The sequence below is a fragment of the Sinocyclocheilus anshuiensis genome, unplaced genomic scaffold (assembly GCF_001515605.1).
Source record: "Sinocyclocheilus anshuiensis isolate Anshui unplaced genomic scaffold, SAMN03320099.WGS_v1.1 scaffold648, whole genome shotgun sequence".
Lineage (NCBI taxonomy): Eukaryota > Metazoa > Chordata > Actinopteri > Cypriniformes > Cyprinidae > Sinocyclocheilus > Sinocyclocheilus anshuiensis.
Genome location: NW_015557156.1, coordinates 533,421 through 555,089, shown reverse-complemented (window position 1 = coordinate 555,089; position 21,669 = coordinate 533,421). Strand labels below are relative to the sequence as shown.

General features: G+C 37.8%; 2 protein-coding genes across 2 annotated transcripts in view; both read left to right on the top strand.

The window, feature by feature from the left end:
- Positions 1–6,717, top strand: part of LOC107678215 (proliferation-associated protein 2G4-like) — a 14,311-nt gene extending 7,594 nt beyond the window's left edge. The window contains exons 3-13 of the mRNA XM_016473418.1: positions 890–995; positions 1,510–1,579; positions 1,991–2,083; positions 2,951–3,014; positions 4,065–4,143; positions 4,485–4,563; positions 4,692–4,825; positions 5,092–5,186; positions 5,265–5,392; positions 5,481–5,534; positions 6,347–6,717. Of these exons, the coding sequence (XP_016328904.1) occupies positions 890–995; positions 1,510–1,579; positions 1,991–2,083; positions 2,951–3,014; positions 4,065–4,143; positions 4,485–4,563; positions 4,692–4,825; positions 5,092–5,186; positions 5,265–5,392; positions 5,481–5,534; positions 6,347–6,409 (965 nt within the window). The 3' untranslated portion in view covers positions 6,410–6,717. The remainder of the gene's footprint in view (positions 1–889; positions 996–1,509; positions 1,580–1,990; positions 2,084–2,950; positions 3,015–4,064; positions 4,144–4,484; positions 4,564–4,691; positions 4,826–5,091; positions 5,187–5,264; positions 5,393–5,480; positions 5,535–6,346) is intronic.
- A 3,825-nt stretch (positions 6,718–10,542) lies between these two features.
- LOC107678197 (myosin-10-like) overlaps positions 10,543–21,669 on the top strand; it is a 74,197-nt gene continuing 63,070 nt past the window's right edge. The window contains exons 1-2 of the mRNA XM_016473390.1: positions 10,543–10,691; positions 11,877–12,251. Coding sequence (XP_016328876.1) covers positions 11,898–12,251 — 354 coding nt within the window. The 5' untranslated portion in view covers positions 10,543–10,691; positions 11,877–11,897. The remainder of the gene's footprint in view (positions 10,692–11,876; positions 12,252–21,669) is intronic.

Genomic DNA, 21,669 nt, shown 5'->3' with positions numbered 1-21,669 from the left:
CATTTAATGAGGCTCAGAAGTGGAATGAGTGCAATTAAATCCATAAATTCATGATGATATTAATGTTTTAAATATAACATTTTGAATATAGAAATATTAAATTATTTAAATAACTGAAAAGATACTTTTAAAATGAAACAAACTGCCAGCAGGTGGCGGTAAGTCACTGATTTTTATCACTGAATCATTAATTCAATTGATTCATTCGAACGGCTGATTCATTCAGGAATGAAGCAAGTGACAGTATTTATGAATGGGTAATCATGAATCACTGACTCACTAGATTTGTTTAAAAAAGCCCGTTCATTCATAAACGAAACACCGCAGTGTTTGAATGGAGATGCGCAGCGGCTCCACTGTGCCTTTGTTTTAAACTGTTTTCGACGACGAAATGGAGCAAAATCAGACAATAGTGTTATAGTCAGACAATGTAAGTCACTTAATATTAACTTCTTGTTTATTGAATTGTATTAAATCAGTATCACACTCATCTTAGTTCATCTCGATCTCACATCTATAATCAAGGAAGCTCTCTACACTGCGCGATGAATCTCTCACTTTGCTTATGAAAGGATTCGTGAGATATGTCTGTGATACATTACTCAACGCTGCAAAAACACGTAGAAACCTTTGAAGCTCCCCTGAGCGCAATCACAAATATGATGATGATCGGGTCAGTCAGTGCGCACTGGTGCTCCTAAAAAAAATGTCATAGTCACACGCAGTAGTTTTCAGTCGCAAATGCGACTGGAATGGTCGCACTGTAGAGCCCTGCATTCAGAATAGATCGGTCCAGAGAAATCTGCAGGCCTCGTTTGATATATCTCTCTCCTCACACATTATGCAGAAGGTCTTTTTGTTGAGGATTGGTGGTTGTCCTTTCTTGCAGGCATTGCGTTCCCCACCAGTGTGTCAGTCAATAACTGTGTCTGCCACTTCTCTCCCCTGAAGAGCGACCCTGACTACACGCTGAAAAATGGAGATTTGGTCAAAATGTAGGCAAACTCCCCTCTCCAGTTCGTCTGCGTCTGTCTAACCTCCCCATGTCTTTTCCTTCCTCTCCTTTTCCTCAAGTCACTCTCCTTCCTCTTACTCGGCCCATCTTGTCTGCAGTGTTCTCCACTCTCCGTCTCTATCCCTTCCGATTGTGTCTTCCTGCTTGTTCCCTTGTTTCTTTGTGATCCACACATGCAACTTTGCACATAAATATTACACGTAATAATTGATTTAAGTGTTTTTAATGTAGACACTGCAACGAAAAAGTGTTATGGAATCTCTTATAGAACCTGTAATTGTCTGTGTCAATGTATTTCCTATTACGGCAAGTCATATTTATGGTCTGGTACTTCGTTTTAAAAACCATTTTTATTGTATTAATTTCACAGTGCTCAAAGTTTTGCTGTTTATTTGCGTTGTTCTCTGAAAGCACATAGGTTTTGCTCAGGTTTCCCTGTACCTGTATGTATGTTTTTCTATTTTCCCTCCTAAATTTCTCTTTTCTCTCAACAGTGATTTAGGAGTACATGTCGACGGCTTCATCTCCAACGTGGCCCATAGCTTTGTTATTGGAGCTACTAAGGTTCGTGTGCATATATATGCTTTTCTTCCCCACCGTTACTACGTTTCACATTTTATAAAGTTTCATGGCTGTATGGATGCATAAAAGTGCAATTATAATATGATAATACTCACACACCTCTCTGGAAAATTTGCTACTAATTGGTCAATCGTATCATTTCATGGTCTCAAACGTTTGAAAAGTTTCCGCCGTCCCAGGCAAACAGTTTTTTTCATGGCTATGCTAGTTTAATTTCACTCGTATTGGTCTGTTTTCTCTACTGCATAATATAATAAGTCAACCAAAATGACCATTTATTTGTTAAGTAGCGTCACGATAATTGCAACAATAAACGCTGACACAAAACTAGTGACTTTCCGGCTGAATGTACATTATCCTGTAATTTTGTGATGTGATTTTAATTTCTTTCAGGAAGCACCTGTGACAGGAAGGAAGGCTGATGTCATCAAAGCAGCACACCTGTGTGCGGAAGCAGCTTTGCGTCTCGTCAAACCCGGCAACCAGGTTAGTACGTACTTCACAATTAAAGAGGCAAATAGTTAAGGTTGATGCTTTAAGCGCCACCTGCTGGCAGAGAATGAATCTGCATCTCATTCAGCTCATCTGCGGTTTCTGTTTCATGCAGATATTTTTATGTATCGTTTCACAAAACTGAAGTCAAACCATTCTGTTTTTGCTTCAAATTTCGAAATTATACAATTTAATTTAGATTAAAAACTGCTCATGTTGCATGTATGCAGCATCTTTGTTTGGATCATGATGAAAATGCAGTGTTTGCCTCTAATTTTAAATGGAAAGAGCACAGACAAAGCCTTATTTTGTTTATATGGAGAGATTTCTTTTATTTGTGTTACTTATTTATTTGATTTGGGGCTTGTTTTAAAATTTCAATTTAGTTTTGTTATTTACATTTACATTAGCCTATATTTAAATTTTGTTATTTAGCAAACACTTTTATCCAAAGCGACTAACAAATGAGGACAATAGAAGCAATCAAAACCAACAAAAGAGCAATAATTTACAAGTGCTATATTAGTATATTATTATAGTATATATTATATTTCAATTTCACAAAGAAACATGCAGCATTTTGTCTAAGCAATAATAAAAGGACACATTTAATTTATAATTTGTCTTAAATCTGATTTTGTAAAAAAAATTAATCGTGAATCGAATCGTGAAATCAAAAGTGTGAATCGAATCGTGAGTTGAGTGAATCGTTACATCCCTATTGAAGATTTTAAACATCTATGAGAACATGAGTTGAAAGCACCTCAACACAAGATTGCACAGAATAGTTCAGTATGTCTTAAGAACTGTCTTATATAAAAGTGTTTTGTCTTTTTTTGTCTGCCCCATTTACCTCTGAAGAACACTCAAGTAACAGAGGCCTGGAATAAGATTGCTCAGTCATTCAAGTGCAATCCAATTGAGGGTGAGTTATGGCTGTTATATCATTCGGGAAAGCCCAACCGCAATTAAAACATTATCCATCCAGAGAGTATTGTGGAGTTTGAAGGTGTGGTGGTTAGTAAACTCATTACTCGGCAAAACTGAGAATGAAAACTCATTATTTGTACAAAAATGGGACTGGCTTGATATCTGATATTTGCTTTAAAGGTGACATATCATGAAAATCGGACTATTCCAGGTTTTACATGCTATAATCAGGTCCCTGGTGCATCTAGGTATATCTGAAGTTTAAACTCATATGGTTTAAAACACATGATTTCAGAACCAAAACATATGTTTTTAGCAGGTACGAGCTGTAAAGGCGCAGCTCTATTCTGGAAAAGGCGGCGGGGAGCAGCAGCTCATTTGCATTTAAAGACACAGACCAGAAAAACAGCGTGTTTCTGCTTCCACTCAAAATAGGCATTTTCAAATTTCTATAATAAATGATCTGAGCTGAGTATTTTGAGCTGAAACTTCACAGACACATTCTGGGGACACCAGAGACTTAATTACATATTGTAAAAAGGGGCATTATATGTCACCTTTAAAGGGACAGTTCACCCAAAAATGTCATCAAATTCTGTCATTCCAAACCCACACTTTCGTTTATTTCTATTATTCTATTTTTATTTTCGTTTTTGAAATACAAAAAGTTATTTTGAATGAAACCTAGAGATTTCTGTCCCTACTTTGAAAGTCCTTGGAACCAAAACTTTGATGCATTAAGAAGTTCATAAAGAGATTTTAAGAGTGATCCATATGAATCGAGTGATTTAATCCGAGTGAACAGATCCACAAATAAACCTTGATCAATAACACACATACATGAAGAACACCAAATATGATAAACTGAAGCTTAAACATGTTTCATTTGAGTTTAACTAACCCTTTAATTGTATTTACAACATCAAAGACAAACAACCCAAAGTACCTGCAGGTGCCAACAGGAATGTCTTGACTGTGATCTGCCCATTGTTCATATATGTGCATGTGCCGTTATTCACAGTTCTTCTCTTTTGTTCATGGATAGGTATGCTGTCCCATCAACTAAAGCAACATGTTATTGATGGAGAAAAGACCATTATCCAGAACCCTACAGATCAGCAAAGGTATAAAACAAACCTGAATATTGAATTTCTTAATGTTCTCAAACATCTCTATCCAAGCAAGCACATTTTATGACACCTCAGAGCCACAGTGTTTATACATTTTGGAAAAATTGGTCGTCAACAAATGGCTTACTTACAATATCTGCAGTTAAAGGTGGGATAAGTATTTTAGTATTATTAAAAAATGGCTTCTTATCTATAAGATTTTTGCTTGGCAAAGTTTATGGGTGGATTCTTTTGACTTAAGAAACAAGCAATTACATATGAAACATGTTAATAGCAATCAGTACAGAGATTGTCAGGGGCAAGCACAATAATCTCCACTGTTTGTCTCATAACAGGAAGGACCACGAGAAGGCAGAGTTTGAAGTTCATGAAGTTTATGCCGTGGATGTGCTGATCAGCACAGGAGAGGGAAAGGCAAGTATTCACACGTTTATGAATGACACCTGGCATTTTAAATCTGTTCTGCATGGTTGTAATGAAATAGATTTGATTGTATACCGTAGAGACAAATGGCCATTTAACCTGTATGATTTCACCAATAGGCAAGAGATGGCGGTCAGAGGACAACCATCTACAAACGGGACCCCAGTAAGCAGTATGGGCTGAAAATGAAGACCTCGAGAATGTTCTTCAGCGAGGTGGAGAGGCGCTTTGACGCTATGCCCTTCACTCTTAGGTGGGCAGCAGCACTATCCTCCAATTTGTTTGGTTTCTAATTGGCTAAATCAAGAAGTGCATCTGAATTAGATATTCTGTTCTTCGATGAATGAAGCAGGCTCAAATGATGTGAGAACAATGCTGTTGATTTTTGATGACGTGTGTGCTTTATATTTGTAGTATCACATGAGAATGCTAGGATAATGACTTTAACACGTGGTGGAAAAATCGATGGTTTAGATTTCATGGTGATTCGGTAAACAAAGTAGACTTTGTGTCCTGCAGGGCGTTTGAGGATGAAGGAAAGGCTCGTTTGGGAGTGGTGGAGTGTGCCAAACATGAGCTTCTGCAGCCTTTTAGTGTGCTGAATGAGAAAGAAGGTCAGTTTCATTATCATTGCGGCATTTCTTCTTTCTTTACCTGGTAAATCTGTCTTTTTCACCTGTTTCTGTCTTTAGGTGAATTTGTGGCTCAGTTTAAGTTCACAGTGCTGCTGATGGCCAATGGGCCTTTGAGAATCACCAGTGGGCCATTTGAAGAGGAACTCTACAAGTCTGAATATGATGTTCAAGATCCTGAACTGAAGGTATGTTAGACCCATCTATTCTATTTCAATTTGCTATAAATGAAGGTTTTTCCTACCATGATGTCTTGGCTTCTTCTGTCATTTTCAGTCTCTGATCCAGAGTTCTGCAAGTCGCAAAGCACAGAAGAAGAAGAAAAAGAAGGTGAGGCCTTTGTAAGAAGGAACAATCCTCATGTTGTTCCCGAACAAAAAACGCAAAATGAGAAGCTCAATAGAATGAAACAAGAAGAAAGAAGCTTTTAAGCCATTAGAAAGATGGCAATCTCGATTTCTGTACAGATCATTTGCACTCCTGTAAGAAACTAGGTTCAACAGAAATTTCCAGCAAATTTCTTACATTTTTAGTTTGTGTTTCCCACATCACTATTATATGGCTTCAGATAATGGAATATGGCATGCAGGATCTATGGATTAAAGCCTGTTCACACCAAGAATGATAAATGTATTGCATCCATACTAACATTCTGTTTATCATAAGCATCCCTGCAGTTATGTCATCTGCATCTTTACATGCTCAAGCAGGATGCATTCTGATTGGCTGTCAGTGTGTTTATTATTCATCAGCTGGTAAAAAATCATTCTGAATGTGTTTTAAAATATCGTTCCTCTGTGTCGTTATTGTTATAGTTGTGGTATGGACTTCCTATTCTCATAGATTGTTTCATTATAGTTTTACGATGCTTATATTGTTATAGTTATCATTATGGATTATCAGTATAGTTATCATCCTTGGTGTGAACAGGCCTTCAGACTTATGGTGCTTTGGTCATTTTGGAGCTTGACTGTCAACATTCATTATAATTATATGAAAAATAGTCATCGTCAGCCTGCACAAAGGCATGACAGCCATGCAGGTTTTTATGGGTGCATTTTAACTTTTGAAACTGTCATGGAATTCTGGTTATTTTGCATAATTGAATACCATCAGTGTCTTTCTGATGCCTTTTGTTATAGGCCTCCAAAACTGCAGAGACCGCTACAGGCCAACCAGCTGAGAATGAAGTTGCAGCTAAATAGAGGCGACTCAACTCCACCCTCTCCCGAAAACGTCAACATTTCACTCTCGCCCTACTGTTTATCCTCATCAGATTTGATCAAGAGTCACTGTTGAAGCCTGTGTTTAAGCATTTCTGCCTCCCCCTGTTGCGGAGAAATGTCATTTAGATTTGGACTATAAGCGAGTGCAACAAATTTGTACTTTCATGATGAATCTATTAACTCTTTTGAAGCACTCGATTTACATTTCAACTGGAACGCAATGCCTTTTTCAAAATGTAATTAAAAAAGCTTCGCAATTCTTTTGTAGAGTTGCGTTTTTAACAACATGTACTGGTGACTGTTTTGAAATGCTTTATTTGGCCCAAAGCTTCATTTGAAACTGCATTACATTAGATTAAGTGGTTTGGGAAAGAAACAAATTCGATATTTCTCAGGGTTCTGAAGAAAAACATCTCTCTTATCTGAGAAGTAGTTTTGTACAATTAGGGTGAAGAATTTGATGACTTACAGGGGCATTAGAATTGGAATCCAGTGTATAGAATTCCTAAGCACTCCATCGTTGTGACGCTATAGCATTTTCAAAAAGGGGAAGATTAAGTCTTTCTCTTAACTGCCATCCCTTTCCACAAGTGTCACATTTGAAGATAACATTAGGGAATGTATTGGTCATACTTTATTCCTGCCCATTTTCTTTTTTTCCCTCCACATTTTAATGTCTAATTATCTTTTGTCGATGCAGGGAGATTTTCCAAACATATTTTAAATTGTAATAATTCAAGTTAATATTAGAAACTGATTTATTAGGGATTTGGTTAAAGTTCTGGTCCAAGATACACTAAAGCTACTTCAACCCACTGAAAAAGGTTATAACTTCCACTTGCCAAGGGCCAACATATTATCACTTAATCTTCTACAAGCAATAGAGTGTCTGTTTGACTGGATATACAGATCAAATCTAGGCTCGGACTGGATTGAGAAGCTTTCCCAATGTCATTTTACAATCCAGTCAGTGCAGTTATTTCAGGAGAGGTGATGGGAAGTGGCTCTAGAGCATTTCTGGATCAGTCCTATTATTTGAGACTTAGTTGATGCTGGTTCAATACATCTTTTGAAATGATTGTGACTTTTGTTCCGTTTCCAGATTGTAAAGGTTTATGTGGCAAAGGAGGCTGGAGGTTTGGATTTGACACGATCTTGTTTTTGTAGTACGAACCATCATATGGGACTATTTTACAACTAATGAAATAAAACATAAGTTTGAATATACTTTCTTTAAGATTGTCATTGTTAATTGTAAAAATGCACACACTTTATGCCAAGCCTTTGTATAGTTTGTGTACTAGGGTTGTTTAATTTGAGTTCTATGTTAGTTATGAGTAAGTCATTTAGACGTTCGAAGCATTTGTAATAGCTCTGAGAAAATAACAGGAACTTTTTGAAGGTTTTGTGTCGATGTACTATTTATAAACCAGATAATTATATGTCTACCGCTTTATTTCTATCTCCAGTAGGGAGAAGTTGATCCTTTGAATGGAAAAGTAGGGTTTCTTTTTATATGACAACAGATGGCGCTGTGCGGCCCAGACTATCAAATCCCTGTTGAAGTTCATTCAGATGCGTGATCCAAGTCTTCCAGTTTACTAGAGAGACTGAAACATGTTATTATTAAAATCGATAAACGCCAAAGACCAGACACAATCGTCCACGACAATACTTAAAACTAGCATTTACATTTCAACTGGAACGCAATGCCTTTTTCAAAATGTAATTAAAAAAGCTTCGCAATTCTTTTGTAGAGTTGCGTTTTTAACAACATGTACTGGTGACTGTTTTGAAATGCTTTATTTGGCCCAAAGCTTCATTTGAAACTGCATTACATTAGATTAAGTGGTTTGGGAAAGAAACAAATTCGATATTTCTCAGGGTTCTGAAGAAAAACATCTCTCTTATCTGAGAAGTAGTTTTGTACAATTAGGGTGAAGAATTTGATGACTTACAGGGGCATTAGAATTGGAATCCAGTGTATAGAATTCCTAAGCACTCCATCGTTGTGACGCTATAGCATTTTCAAAAAGGGGAAGATTAAGTCTTTCTCTTAACTGCCATCCCTTTCCACAAGTGTCACATTTGAAGATAACATTAGGGAATGTATTGGTCATACTTTATTCCTGCCCATTTTCTTTTTTTCCCTCCACATTTTAATGTCTAATTATCTTTTGTCGATGCAGGGAGATTTTCCAAACATATTTTAAATTGTAATAATTCAAGTTAATATTAGAAACTGATTTATTAGGGATTTGGTTAAAGTTCTGGTCCAAGATACACTAAAGCTACTTCAACCCACTGAAAAAGGTTATAACTTCCACTTGCCAAGGGCCAACATATTATCACTTAATCTTCTACAAGCAATAGAGTGTCTGTTTGACTGGATATACAGATCAAATCTAGGCTCGGACTGGATTGAGAAGCTTTCCCAATGTCATTTTACAATCCAGTCAGTGCAGTTATTTCAGGAGAGGTGATGGGAAGTGGCTCTAGAGCATTTCTGGATCAGTCCTATTATTTGAGACTTAGTTGATGCTGGTTCAATACATCTTTTGAAATGATTGTGACTTTTGTTCCGTTTCCAGATTGTAAAGGTTTATGTGGCAAAGGAGGCTGGAGGTTTGGATTTGACACGATCTTGTTTTTGTAGTACGAACCATCATATGGGACTATTTTACAACTAATGAAATAAAACATAAGTTTGAATATACTTTCTTTAAGATTGTCATTGTTAATTGTAAAAATGCACACACTTTATGCCAAGCCTTTGTATAGTTTGTGTACTAGGGTTGTTTAATTTGAGTTCTATGTTAGTTATGAGTAAGTCATTTAGACGTTCGAAGCATTTGTAATAGCTCTGAGAAAATAACAGGAACTTTTTGAAGGTTTTGTGTCGATGTACTATTTATAAACCAGATAATTATATGTCTACCGCTTTATTTCTATCTCCAGTAGGGAGAAGTTGATCCTTTGAATGGAAAAGTAGGGTTTCTTTTTATATGACAACAGATGGCGCTGTGCGGCCCAGACTATCAAATCCCTGTTGAAGTTCATTCAGATGCGTGATCCAAGTCTTCCAGTTTACTAGAGAGACTGAAACATGTTATTATTAAAATCGATAAACGCCAAAGACCAGACACAATCGTCCACGACAATACTTAAAACTAGCAATAGCTAAAATGTCTAATTCCGCAACCACTTACCTGTGGCAAGACAGGTATACATGAACTTAGTTAAAAATAAAATTTTAGTAAGGAAATTGTTTTATCCATTTAATCATTTACCCTGATATGCTAGAGATTTCGGATTTTTTTTTAAACGAATCATATAGGAGTCGGATCTTTTCACTGATTCTGTACAAGTTCCGAAACGACAACGTGGCGAAAAGTTTCAATGTACTGTACTCGAAATATATCTACAGCTTGACTTTATTAGTTCAGTTTTATCAGCACACATACGAAGCAGATACAAATAACTAAATAAATAAATAACCTAAAAAAGCTGAGTATGTTAAAATGGGATGCCAGGGTGTCAGGTGAACACGTAGTTAATTCATCACGTAAATTGCTGAATCGTTTAAAAACAGTTCTCTGAAACGAACCGTTCGAAAGAATCGACTCGAAAATGAATCTGAATGAGGTTGTAAACGTCAAGATAGGTAGATTTTCTATGCGTCACCGGTTCATAATTATAATTTACTATTAAATATATTTGGTATCTGTTATTTTTTATTATTATTTCGCCTATTATTTATCATTATTTCCGTTTTTATACATTCAAATTTTAATTCATAATTTTGAATATTGTTCAGTTCATGTACTTTTGCATCTATTAAAAAGATACACTGCCCTATTTTGGTCATTATTTCACGCTCACGGCCTTGCAACCAACGTGTTTCTATGGATCCAGCTCCCGCTAGATAGAAGAACGCTTGCATGAACAATCACTTTTTGCTGGGGGGTGTAATGCTAACAAACCAATAGCTTGTGGTCAAGGCTCGTTACAATCCAATCCCCGTTCCGTAAGGGAGCCGGTGGGTGTGACCGGAGGGCGACGGAGAGGCGGGCGCAAGAGGGCGCGATGCTGAGTTCGGTTGAGGAGTTGAGAGGACAGCGGCATCAGTGCAAAGGGGCGAAACAAGGGAATATTTGGCCGACTTTCAAAAGAACTGGATTATAAAAACTGGACGCGCTGGATAGCAACTAATTCATCTCTTCGTGCACGTAACGTTAGGTCTCATCGCTGACAGCCCGTGGTAAGTTCATGCGTCTTTTCATTTTGGCCCGTTTATCCCCCGTTGCCGTATAACGGATTATTTTTCGCATTAACGTTACTTTTCAGGCAGCGGGGAGAGCTAGCGCTTAGCCCACGTTAGCGAGTTTGTTATTGCGGTTCTTTTAAGCAGATAAATACATTTCCAAATTGAACAATCCTTTTCCTTTGGGTAGCCCCGAGCACCGTATGTCGGCTAATGCACTTATAAAACGTTTGTCCGCCTCGCCACGGGCCATATAACGGGAGATGGTGATGAGGAGGAGTCGCGTGCAGCTCCCGGTTTGCAGGCGCGAACTTCAGCTCGTGTTATCTCAGTTAACGGTCACCTCGTCGCTTTATTTGTATACGTACTAATGTGGCATATTTGTCGGTAATAATTTCAAATTATTTTTTGAGACAGTGACCGTTAGAATGGTGTTTTTGAGGTGGTTTATCATTGAATGAATTTTTGAAGGACTGTCCGGCCCTGGAGTCCCGCTTCAGTTTAACGTTACCGGGGATTCATCACGCGTATAATGGCTCTCATCGGTGAAATAACAGACATGACCCATTTTTTTGCCCTGCTTGCCTTATTTTAACCTTATTTTATTTTCTCTGTGAAAATTACAGTAACGTTAACTCTTAGTCCAGTTGTAGGCCAGAGTAGACCGAGACCATCTGGCTCTTGCTGTTATGAGGTTGTTGTTTTTTTGTTAATGCGACTGTGAAAGGCCACTGGAGGTGATACATATTAAACTTACATTAACTAGTATGTGTAAACTGATTCAGACAATGTTTTATACGCAGCTGATTCATGACAGTATGAACTTTGTCTAGCTGCATGTTCCAAAAATGCAGTATTTGACGAATGTTAACTAATAGTGGACTAGTAAGGTGTGAGATATAAATCCACACAGTAGTTTAATATTTTTGTATCTTATGAATGTATGCCAGAAAAACTACTACAGCTGTTTTATTTTTACAATAAGGACTGGTTTAAAATGTTAACCATAGATGAATTGAATGCTGCATAGTATTTGCAAATTGAATGTTCTCGGCTATATCCATGTAAAACCAATGAAATATTGACCCTTTATACTCCTATGCCACGGCTGTGTCATATCGCATAAATTTGAAGTGAATCTCTGCTCTTCCATCACTAACTCTCTCTTAACTCTTTTTCCAGGTGGCCTATTTTTAGTTCCTCATGCCGGAGATGGCGCAACGGAGCGGGCAAGAGGACCCAGAGCGGTACCTCTTTGTGGATCGGGCCATGGTCTACAACCCAGCTAACCAGGCAGACTGGACGGCCAAGAAGCTGGTGTGGGTTCCTTCTGAACGGCATGGGTTCGAGGCGGCCAGCATCCGAGAGGAACGTGGAGAGGAGGTGCTCGTTGAGCTGGCTGAAAATGGCAAGAAGGCCCTGGTGAACAAAGATGACATCCAGAAGATGAACCCGCCCAAGTTCAGCAAAGTGGAGGATATGGCAGAACTCACCTGCCTGAATGAAGCATCTGTTTTACACAACTTGAAAGATCGCTACTACTCTGGGCTCATATATGTAAGTGTGATGATGATAATACATTTGCTTTCAAGTTGCAGACTTTTCTACCTTGGTTTTTGCAGGTTTACGTTGGGAGTAGGGCTGCAACTAATGATTATTTTGATCATTGATTGATCTGATGATGTTCCTTGTTAATTTCGGTGAAAAGTCAACTTTTATTTTCTGCATTTTGTTTCTGCAAACAAAGAGAGTGTGAAGCAAGCTGTTTGGAGGTGTAGCCCCATCATTTCCTCCATTCCCCAAGTGTGAAGGAGCTGCTATGAGGTCATTATGAAATCTCAATGAGAGCAGCCACTTGTCTTCACACTTCTGTTGATATTACCACCCAGTTACATCCTTTAAAACACTGGATGGAATTTATCCAGTTTAACTTTTCATTTCCCAACATTGAAAGCTTTTCTAGGTTGTCGGTAACAGAGATCATCTCGATTGGCCGCACTTCAGGCGTTATGAAAGCAGGCGCTGTTGTCATTTTACACAGTGATGAGAGAGTGCAGACCACTCTCCCATAACCACTTAGTGGAAAATAGTCAGGCTGGATTGTAAGGCTAGTTCCCTGCATTTTTTGGTATTTAAGCCTCTGTTCCATGTGGTTGCTGTGCTCCCATCTTATAGGCTACAGTAATTAGCTGTAGAGGCCCATGCTTGGCCTAGTAAAACCTGAAGTTTTATAACAGGACCTTTGTGTTTGGCATCGAGCTGCAGCTGGCTTGTAATATCTGTGAGATGTCAAGATGTCAGACTGATTGTTGATAGCACCTGCATTCCTCAAATTTCTCAGCTTCCTTATTACTGTTGGCTAATGTTTATGTTTGAAGAAATATAGCCCACAAAATGGAAGCATAATGTTATATATTTACTTAAAGGTTGTATATTCTTTCCTGTGCGTGGCTGGTGTGTGGTATGTGCTCTCATATCTGCTGTGTGGGTAGAGCCGTGGAGTTGCTGCATTTCTCTCTGCCTTCCCACGCCCCTCTGTTCTCGAATAGCATGATGGGCGATGACACGTTAGACTTGATTTCTCTTTATGGGTTTGTTTAAACAAATATTTTCCAGTTCTATATATTCATCATAAAATGATTTTTTTTTTCTTTGGTTTTAAAACGTTTTTTTTGAGCTTGTAATTTTTAATTGAAAAACCACACCTTGATCTTTCAGCGAAATGTCAGACTTCTTTCTTTTTTGTGTCGTATGCTGAACATATGCTTTCATTTCTTCTGCTTAAACCCAGCTCCTATCTTACAGTAGACTGCAAACTTCATTCAGATCCAATCAACAACTGCTGAATTGAACCAAGTCCCCACCTTACTGTTTTTTTTCTTTTTCTTTTTCAATAATCCATTTCACTCGGATGTATGTCACATACAGAAGAAATGATCTGCCGCTATTTCCATTACATTGGGAAATTAAATGTACTGGAATATGTAGTTGTGGCTTGTTTTGCTCCATTATCAGAATTAAAAAAGTAAGAATGATGAGACCATTGTAGTATCCTCGGATATTAGGCTATACAGTTTTGGTGTTTTGATGAGAGGCTTCTTGCATAACATGAGAGATGCAGAACAATCAGTTGACTCATTTCCTTTTTTTGTTAGGTTTCACAGATTTTGACAGGATTTGAAAAATGAGTAAAATCGGATCACAAACTGTTGAATCTTTTGTGTTTTTGTAAGAACTCTGCCAGGATGTTAAGACCGATATCTCCATTGAGTAAACCTTTCCGGTTAAGGAAGTCTACCTACTTTATTTTACACATAAAGCCTAAAGCCAGTTTTGATGCACTACATTTTTTATTTCTTGTCTGGTGTCATCTCTATTTATCTTCAGAAGTTATGACCGATAAAATGTCATTAGTACTAGTTTAAACTGGAGTTGTGTCTGTTGTTTTTGTGATCTCCAGTGGTTTGTTGTTGTTATTGTTGTTGTTTTTCCAACAGAACCATTTCTTTTTCAACTGTGAAACAATGGCCCTGGCGTTTGCTGCCAACTTGTGAACAAACTAATTAAAATAAAAATGACATAAGTCAAAGCGATGTGTGAGCTGAGCGATGAATATGGGCAGTTAGATATACAGTACATCAGTTGTACTGTACGCTAGTGTTGGGCGATATGCTCAACTGTCATATCGTCCTATCATCAGCCTGTGAGATTGCCGATACAATATATTATTGTGCTAATTTATTTATTTAATTATTTATTTACTTAGCTTCATTGCTGGAAAGTGAACCATCTCCAGTGTAAGGCTAAAAGCAGCCTAATGTTTTTAAAGGTATACTCCACCCCAAAATTAAAATTTTGTCATTAATCACTTACCCCCATGTCGTTCCAAACCCGTAAAAGCTTCGTTCGTATTCGGAACACAATTTAAGATATTTTGGATGAAAACCGGGAGGCTTGTGACTGTCCGATTGGCTGCCAAGTAAATTACACTGTCAAGTAGGGCTGTCAAAAAAATGTTGAATTTCGAATATTCGTCGAATTTAAAATAAAAATCCACATTCGAATGCAAAAATTTTAGGTGTGCATCAGGCAGCCTTATCAGTGGTGCACGAAATGCAGAAATTGAACCCACTAGATGCGGCGCTGCTACGTTGTTCATTCAAAATATTGCGGAAAAAGAGAACATCAATGCTGAGATGATGTCGTTTATGTTAAAACCGAAACCAAGCCTTTCACACAGAACGCATATTTATCACATTTTCTAGAGGGACATCTATCACCGTTGCACTCGCATCTCGCACAAGAGAGCCGCATGTTTAGAAAGCCATGTAAAAATTAATGTAAGTTCAACTTTTTAAAAACATGTCTCAAGACTTTATGGCGGTTTTTCCCCATCCCACTGCATCTCATGATTTTAAATGAAGAAAATACTCTTTGTGATTGGTTTTCGGTCCTTTGTATTAAACTATACATATATGCATGATGCTGTTTTTTTTCTAATTGTTTAAGCAACTTTAATTATATAAGGTTTATAAACAGAATAGAGTACGCTGCTTGCGTTCAGTGGTTGTTCTCCAAAATGGCGCTACGGTGATGCGGAGAGACACAGAGGAGACAAATTGTTGAATAAAGTCGTTATTTTTGTTTTCTTCACGTACAAAATGTATTCTCGTCGCTTCATAACGTTATGGTTGAACCACTGATGGCAGATGGACTATTCTGACGATGTCTTTCATACTTTTCTGGACCTTGACAGTGTAATTTACTTGGCAGTCAATCGGACAGTCACAAGCCTCCCAGTTTTCATCCAAAATATCTTAAATTGTGTTCCGAAGACGAAGAAGCTTTTAGGGGTTTGGAACGACATGGGGGGTAAGTGATTAATGACAAAATTTTCATTTTGCGGTGGAGTATCCCTTTAATATGACTGAATTTGTATTTAACATGATAACAATTTAATAGAAAAATTGTAAGTTACTAATCATAAAGCTTACGTTTACTCCGTTATTCAAAAAGCAGCTACATAAAATGAGCAAATAACATTTACATTACCAAAGAACATCATAACTGATTTATGAGTATATTCACTTTAAAAAACACTCCCGTTATAATCAGTGAAGCTGTTTACATTGTATGATGAGTGAATCTCTTATACTTACATTGCACGTACATCTGTACTTTTTTGTTTATGATGAGAGAATTCGCAGGTCAGAATTCAGTCAGCGTGCACTGAACAACAAAACTCCGCTGTTTCAGCGATAACTCATCTGAACACCTCTGATTGGCCATTGCATTCATAAGCTCAACATAATCGTGTGTGATTGGTTATAACGTGCAACACGGTGAAAATGCGGAAAAAGAAATATAATGGAACAAATAAACTCTAATATTATTTAGATAGTATTACTAGCCTGATAATAATAATAATAAAAATAAGAATAATCATTTTGCTATCGTTAAAGGCATCAGCCACAGGCGATATCTGTCTATTTTCGATACACGATACTAGGGGTGGAACGGTTGAACTTACGGTTCGGTTTGTATCACGGTTTTAGAGTCACGGTTTCAGTATGACTCGGTATGTGCTATGTTTAGGGAAAAACTATACTGTCAAATAAAAATAAAGAAAATAAATATAACTACAAGCAACAGCACAAATAAATACAATAGAGTAAAGATCCAAATAAAATAAACAGTGATTTTCAGTTGTTTTTTTTTGGTAGGTCTAACATTAGTTTTTAGGTATAGAAATTTAATAACGTAATGAAATGTAAAACAGCATTGCATATTTCACTGTATGAGTGAATTCTTTGTTGCTGTTTGATTAATAGTGCTGTCACTTTTATTAGGCGCTATCAGCACCCGGGTGATGACATAATAAATGACTGCTCATATTCCAGCATACGGCATTCGCATTGAACAAGAGTGAATGGTTTGTCCACGTTTTTTTTTTTTTTTCCATCGCTGTTGTTGTAATGTACTGGGAAGCCAGAATACGCATTCATCAACAGAAACATACATTAGCCGAACCCTGTTTGTTTTACGTGTTATTTATAGCAAACCATATTACAGATGTGTTGTCAGATTTAAGTTGAACCGCGGTCCTAGCGCGTGCCGAACCGTGTGTGGAGAACCGTACGGTTCGATTTTTTTCCGCGAACCGTTCCACCCCTACACGATACTATCTTCTATCGGCACAAACCTAATGTAAATTCTTCCAAAAAACTCCAAATTATTATTTGGGAATAACATGCTAAAATTATACAGGGATACTCAAAATCAGCTAGTGTGTATGGGTTAGGTTGCCGGAACAACTAGTCAATCTTAAGAAGCTCTATCAAATTAGGCTGGTTTAAGGTCATGACTGATCAAATGGATTTCTTAGATGATGAATACACAACACAAATAAATAAGATAAATAACCATAAACTGGCAAATTATTTGTTGGATAGTCTTATAATGACTCATAACTGACGCAGTGCTTTATAGTTATTCAGTGCATGTTAAATTGTTTATGATTGCCGTTGTGCATAGCTCAGATTGGAAGCTGTTTTCTTCCATATGTAGTTAACGGCGATGTTTATTTCAATCCGAAATTCAAATTAAATATGGAATAATATTCATAACAGAAGCTCTAAATATTAAAAATGTAATTGAAACTTACCTGCTTGAACTTGATCGGGGTGTTTTGTTAGTTTGATGCGTTTCCTCCTCTTGAGGTCGCCACTGCTTTTAAGAAGAGGTTGCCAGGTTTTCACAACAAAACCCGCCCAATCGCGTTCCGAGGGGTCCCCCGTTAAAATTGCGTTCCGAGGATAAAATACGCATGTTTTGGCGGGGTTCCCCTGGTAAAATTTGCATTCCAGGGGCTAAGTATCACGTTAATGGGGTCGTTTTTCAACCCGCGGCAACAGTGTTAAAGCAGCCTTGGCAACACTGGAAGAGGATAGCTTTCGGATAGCGCTTCAAGAACCGGGTTGACCGGGTACTCGGTCCCACCGGTACTTAAAAAAACCTGGTACCGTAACGTTTTCATTTTTTTAGTACCGACTTGGTACCGAAATACCGGGTCTTTTGACAACACTAATATGTAGCCTGACAAACATTGAGAATGATGCTGGAGAGAAACCACTTTCCAGCCACAAGTCTCCTGAGTCCCCAAGTCTATTGTTCTGGCCTGTGATCTAGTTTGGCAGAATGGCTTTATTTAGTGGGGAGTTGGGAGTGGGATGTAGACAAATCTGTCCTCAATGCACCCCCGAAACTCCTCCACACCCATATATATATGTCTACTTATAGAAGGTAGGGGTGTGAACCTACACTGGTCTCACGGTTCGGTTCGGTTACGATTATCATGTCATCGATTCAGTTCAATTCGATATCACGATGCATCACAATGCATTGACAATGCATTGCATCCTCAGTTTTCATTTTTACTTCACATTTATACAATTTTGTCAATAAATACAAGCAGTCAGATATATGAACTGTACCTGACCTGGTTTCTTAAGTTAGTGGTATTACCCCCTGCTAGTGATGTGACATTTGAACCGAGGCATCGGAGCTTGTGTCGAGAATAAATGACGTGCTAGATGAAGCCTCAATTCGAAACTTGTGTTGTGTTGTTAATTGTCATAGAAATCACGTGACCAATGACAAGTGAAGCTTCACTTTCTGTCCAGTCACGTGCGCGATTCACTTTGAATGTCGAAATGTTTGATCCCCCAGATCTTACTTTACGAATAAGTTTTAGTTCTGACTTTTTTCAGTTACATTTTAGACAAATATGTGGTAGATGCCTCGTCCTACGGAGCGTCTTTCACAGGCTTTTGGCTGCTATATTTTTTATGAACCACCAGATACCGCTGTTTTCGAGACACTCAAAGCTTTGAATCTTTTCCCGAAACAGTCAGAGGAAAGCCTCAGTGCTTCACGAGGCTTCATTTGCCCATCCCTACTCCCTACATATTTCATTGTGCATGACACTGGAGCGGTTGAATAGGGCATCTATACATATCTATGGGTATTACCCTCTGCATATTTTATTTGTGCGTGACATGGTTTACACACAGCGTGTGTCTTCTCCAGGTCGTGCTCAGGTTGTTCATAAAAGCCGAAATGTGTCCAGATGTCGGCTTTTAAAGTAGTTGGAGCATTTTTTTTTTTTAAAGTTTATTTATGGTGTTTTATGCCGTTATTTAGATAGGACAGTATAGGTCGACATAGGTCAGCATAATTGGAGCATTTTTAATTACTCGCACTCGCGTCTCGCCTCCCTCTGCCATTAGGCGTGTTCGATTTGAAGCAGCGCTGCGCAGGATGAGTGTATGACATCAACCGCGAAAGCATAAGGATCCGTCTGCTCTCTTATCCCTCTCGCGGTACTTGGTCATACACTGATCATTCTGCGCAGCGGCGCTTCAAGCCGAACGTGCCTAATGTATGCTACCGCGACAAAGCACATATGCGACAAATGATGTCAGAAAAGCGTCAGTACGTTATAATCGGTTGGTCTATTACTGAACCGATACCGTATCGTCCTCGTCTGCATCGCGATGCATCGAAGAAACAATTAATTTCGACACCCCTAATAGAAGGACCATTCAGCAGGCAGACAGGAATTACCTCTCCCCTGACTTGCCCCCTCACTATGTGTCTGGATCACCCAGCAGTGGCGGAACATTCAAACAAACACTGGCTGCTCTCAGTTATAGCCTCGTATATGAAACAGCTTGAAAGACAGGGTTAATATCTTGTAAATGTCTTCTGTAATGAAGTGCAGGCTCGCTGCAGGACAGCTGCTCTGGCAGTGAAAGCATGCCAGCATTTCTCAAGAGAAACACCTTCATTCTGTTTCATTCTATACGCTTAATGTGAGGAGTTTTCATTGTCCCTTCTTGAAAAGATACCTTAAATTCATAAACAATTTTATCTTATTACATTCTTTTTAGCAGTCCACCGATATATTACGGTAGGGCTGGGCGATATAGCTAAAAAATATATCAACGATATAATGTTTCATATCGTTTGGTATCGATAATTATTAACTTTTTTATAATGTTTTTTAAAACAATGTTTAAATTTAACCACTGTATTTATAATTAACACAATTTATTGAGACAAACAACAAATATGTTTTGTTTTAACAATCAAACACAATAAAAATTAAACAAATATCTCATTTCTAATGTTTTATATGCAGATTAAATAGGTCTTTATTGTATAGGTCTAATGTCTCCCGAGGCCACAGGAGGGCGCAATGAGCAAAATAATGCAACGCATTTAAATTGTCAACGCAAGGAAGTAACTATAAAAACGTGCATTACATCTAAATTAACTTATAAAAATCAAATATAATTTCGTAAATTGCATAAACAATTATGAACAAAACAGCATAATGTGTTTATGCATTGCTTAATCCAAAGAGCCGAAGCGCCATTCACACAGACTGCATTTAAAAACATATGAGACGCAGTGAAAAGGAATAAACTTCCACAAATTTGTGACGTGTTTTCTAAAAGTTTAAACTTTTTAACTTTGCATGGCTTTCAATGCATCTCTACTGTGAGACGCGAGTGCAGCAGTCATATTTGTCTGTCTAAAAAAATGCACTGAATATGCGTTCTGTGTGAATGGCTTGGTTTTGGTTTTAACTCATTCAAGAACTTCTCCGCATTGAGCTTCTATATTTCTCTAATATTTTGAATGAATAACAGCAGCGGCGCGTCTCGTGGGCTAGACTAACAAAACATTAAAATGCAACAACGTCACTAACATCACCGCATCTTGCGCGCCACTAATGACGCCACCTGATGCACACCTAACATTCAAATGCAAATGTTTATTTTAAATTCGACCAATATTCATTATTTATTCACAATCTCCTCATCACAGGCAGGCACAGCACTCATTTCAGCATGTGCTCGTGTTTGTGTGTGCGTCACTCATAGTACGTGCCTATATCATGCGCTATATCGAACATGTTTTCTATTGATATCGAAGAAGGTGTACCGTCGGTAAATATCGATACCGTTTTATCGCCCAGGCTTATATTACGGCCAATATTACTGGCTGGAATTTAACATTTTCTAATGATCTGTGTCAGCTGATAAGTTTTTCTAATAATTGAAAGCCAAATTCTATATTTCTATATTTATATAGGGTCGGCATTCAGTAAATTCTCATATTAAACTAGTGATATGCATTTGAATATGCAATAAATGTTTTTTTTTTGCCACAAACTTCGGCTGTTAGATAGAACTTGTATGCATAGCTTGCACAAAAATGCTTGTTCTGTTCAGATTTTTTTTTTTTTTTCAAATCGATTCAGTTTCAGGTTATTTATTTCTAATTATTTGAGTAAATATAAAAGCAAACTTTATTGCAGAAATTATGCATGTGTTATCTACTATAGGCCACCCTGGGGCCCGTTTCAGAAAGGAGGTTAAGTGAAAACTCTGAGTATGTTAACCCTGAAATGAGGGAAACTCTGGGTTTTCTGTTTCAGAATGGGAGGTTTGTCAAACCCGAGAAAGCAGAGTAGGTCAAGCCCGTTTCTGAAAGAGAGATAACTTATACTCAGTTACCGTGGTAACTTACTCTGTGAACCTAACCTGTTCGGGAGCAGGTTTTCTTCGGTAAACCCAGAGTTTCTTACGGTCTCCCACTTTTTAAAGCGTAAGCGATGTACCTCATTCATTCATTCACGCTGCAAAAATGCTTTTCTTAGGTATTTTTCTTATGTATTTTTGTCTTATTTCAAGTACAAATATCAAAAAAATTCTTACATTAAGATGCAGTTTCTATAGATCAAAAGTTATATTTAGCCTCGTTTCCTTGTTTCCATTTAAGTGCATTTTATGTAAAACATAGGGCTGTCGCGATAACCGCAATATCGCAATACTGTGCTATTGACGAGCAAACCGCAGAGGAATGCAAGAACCGCAGCAACCGCGATTTTTGCGTGTTTTCTTTT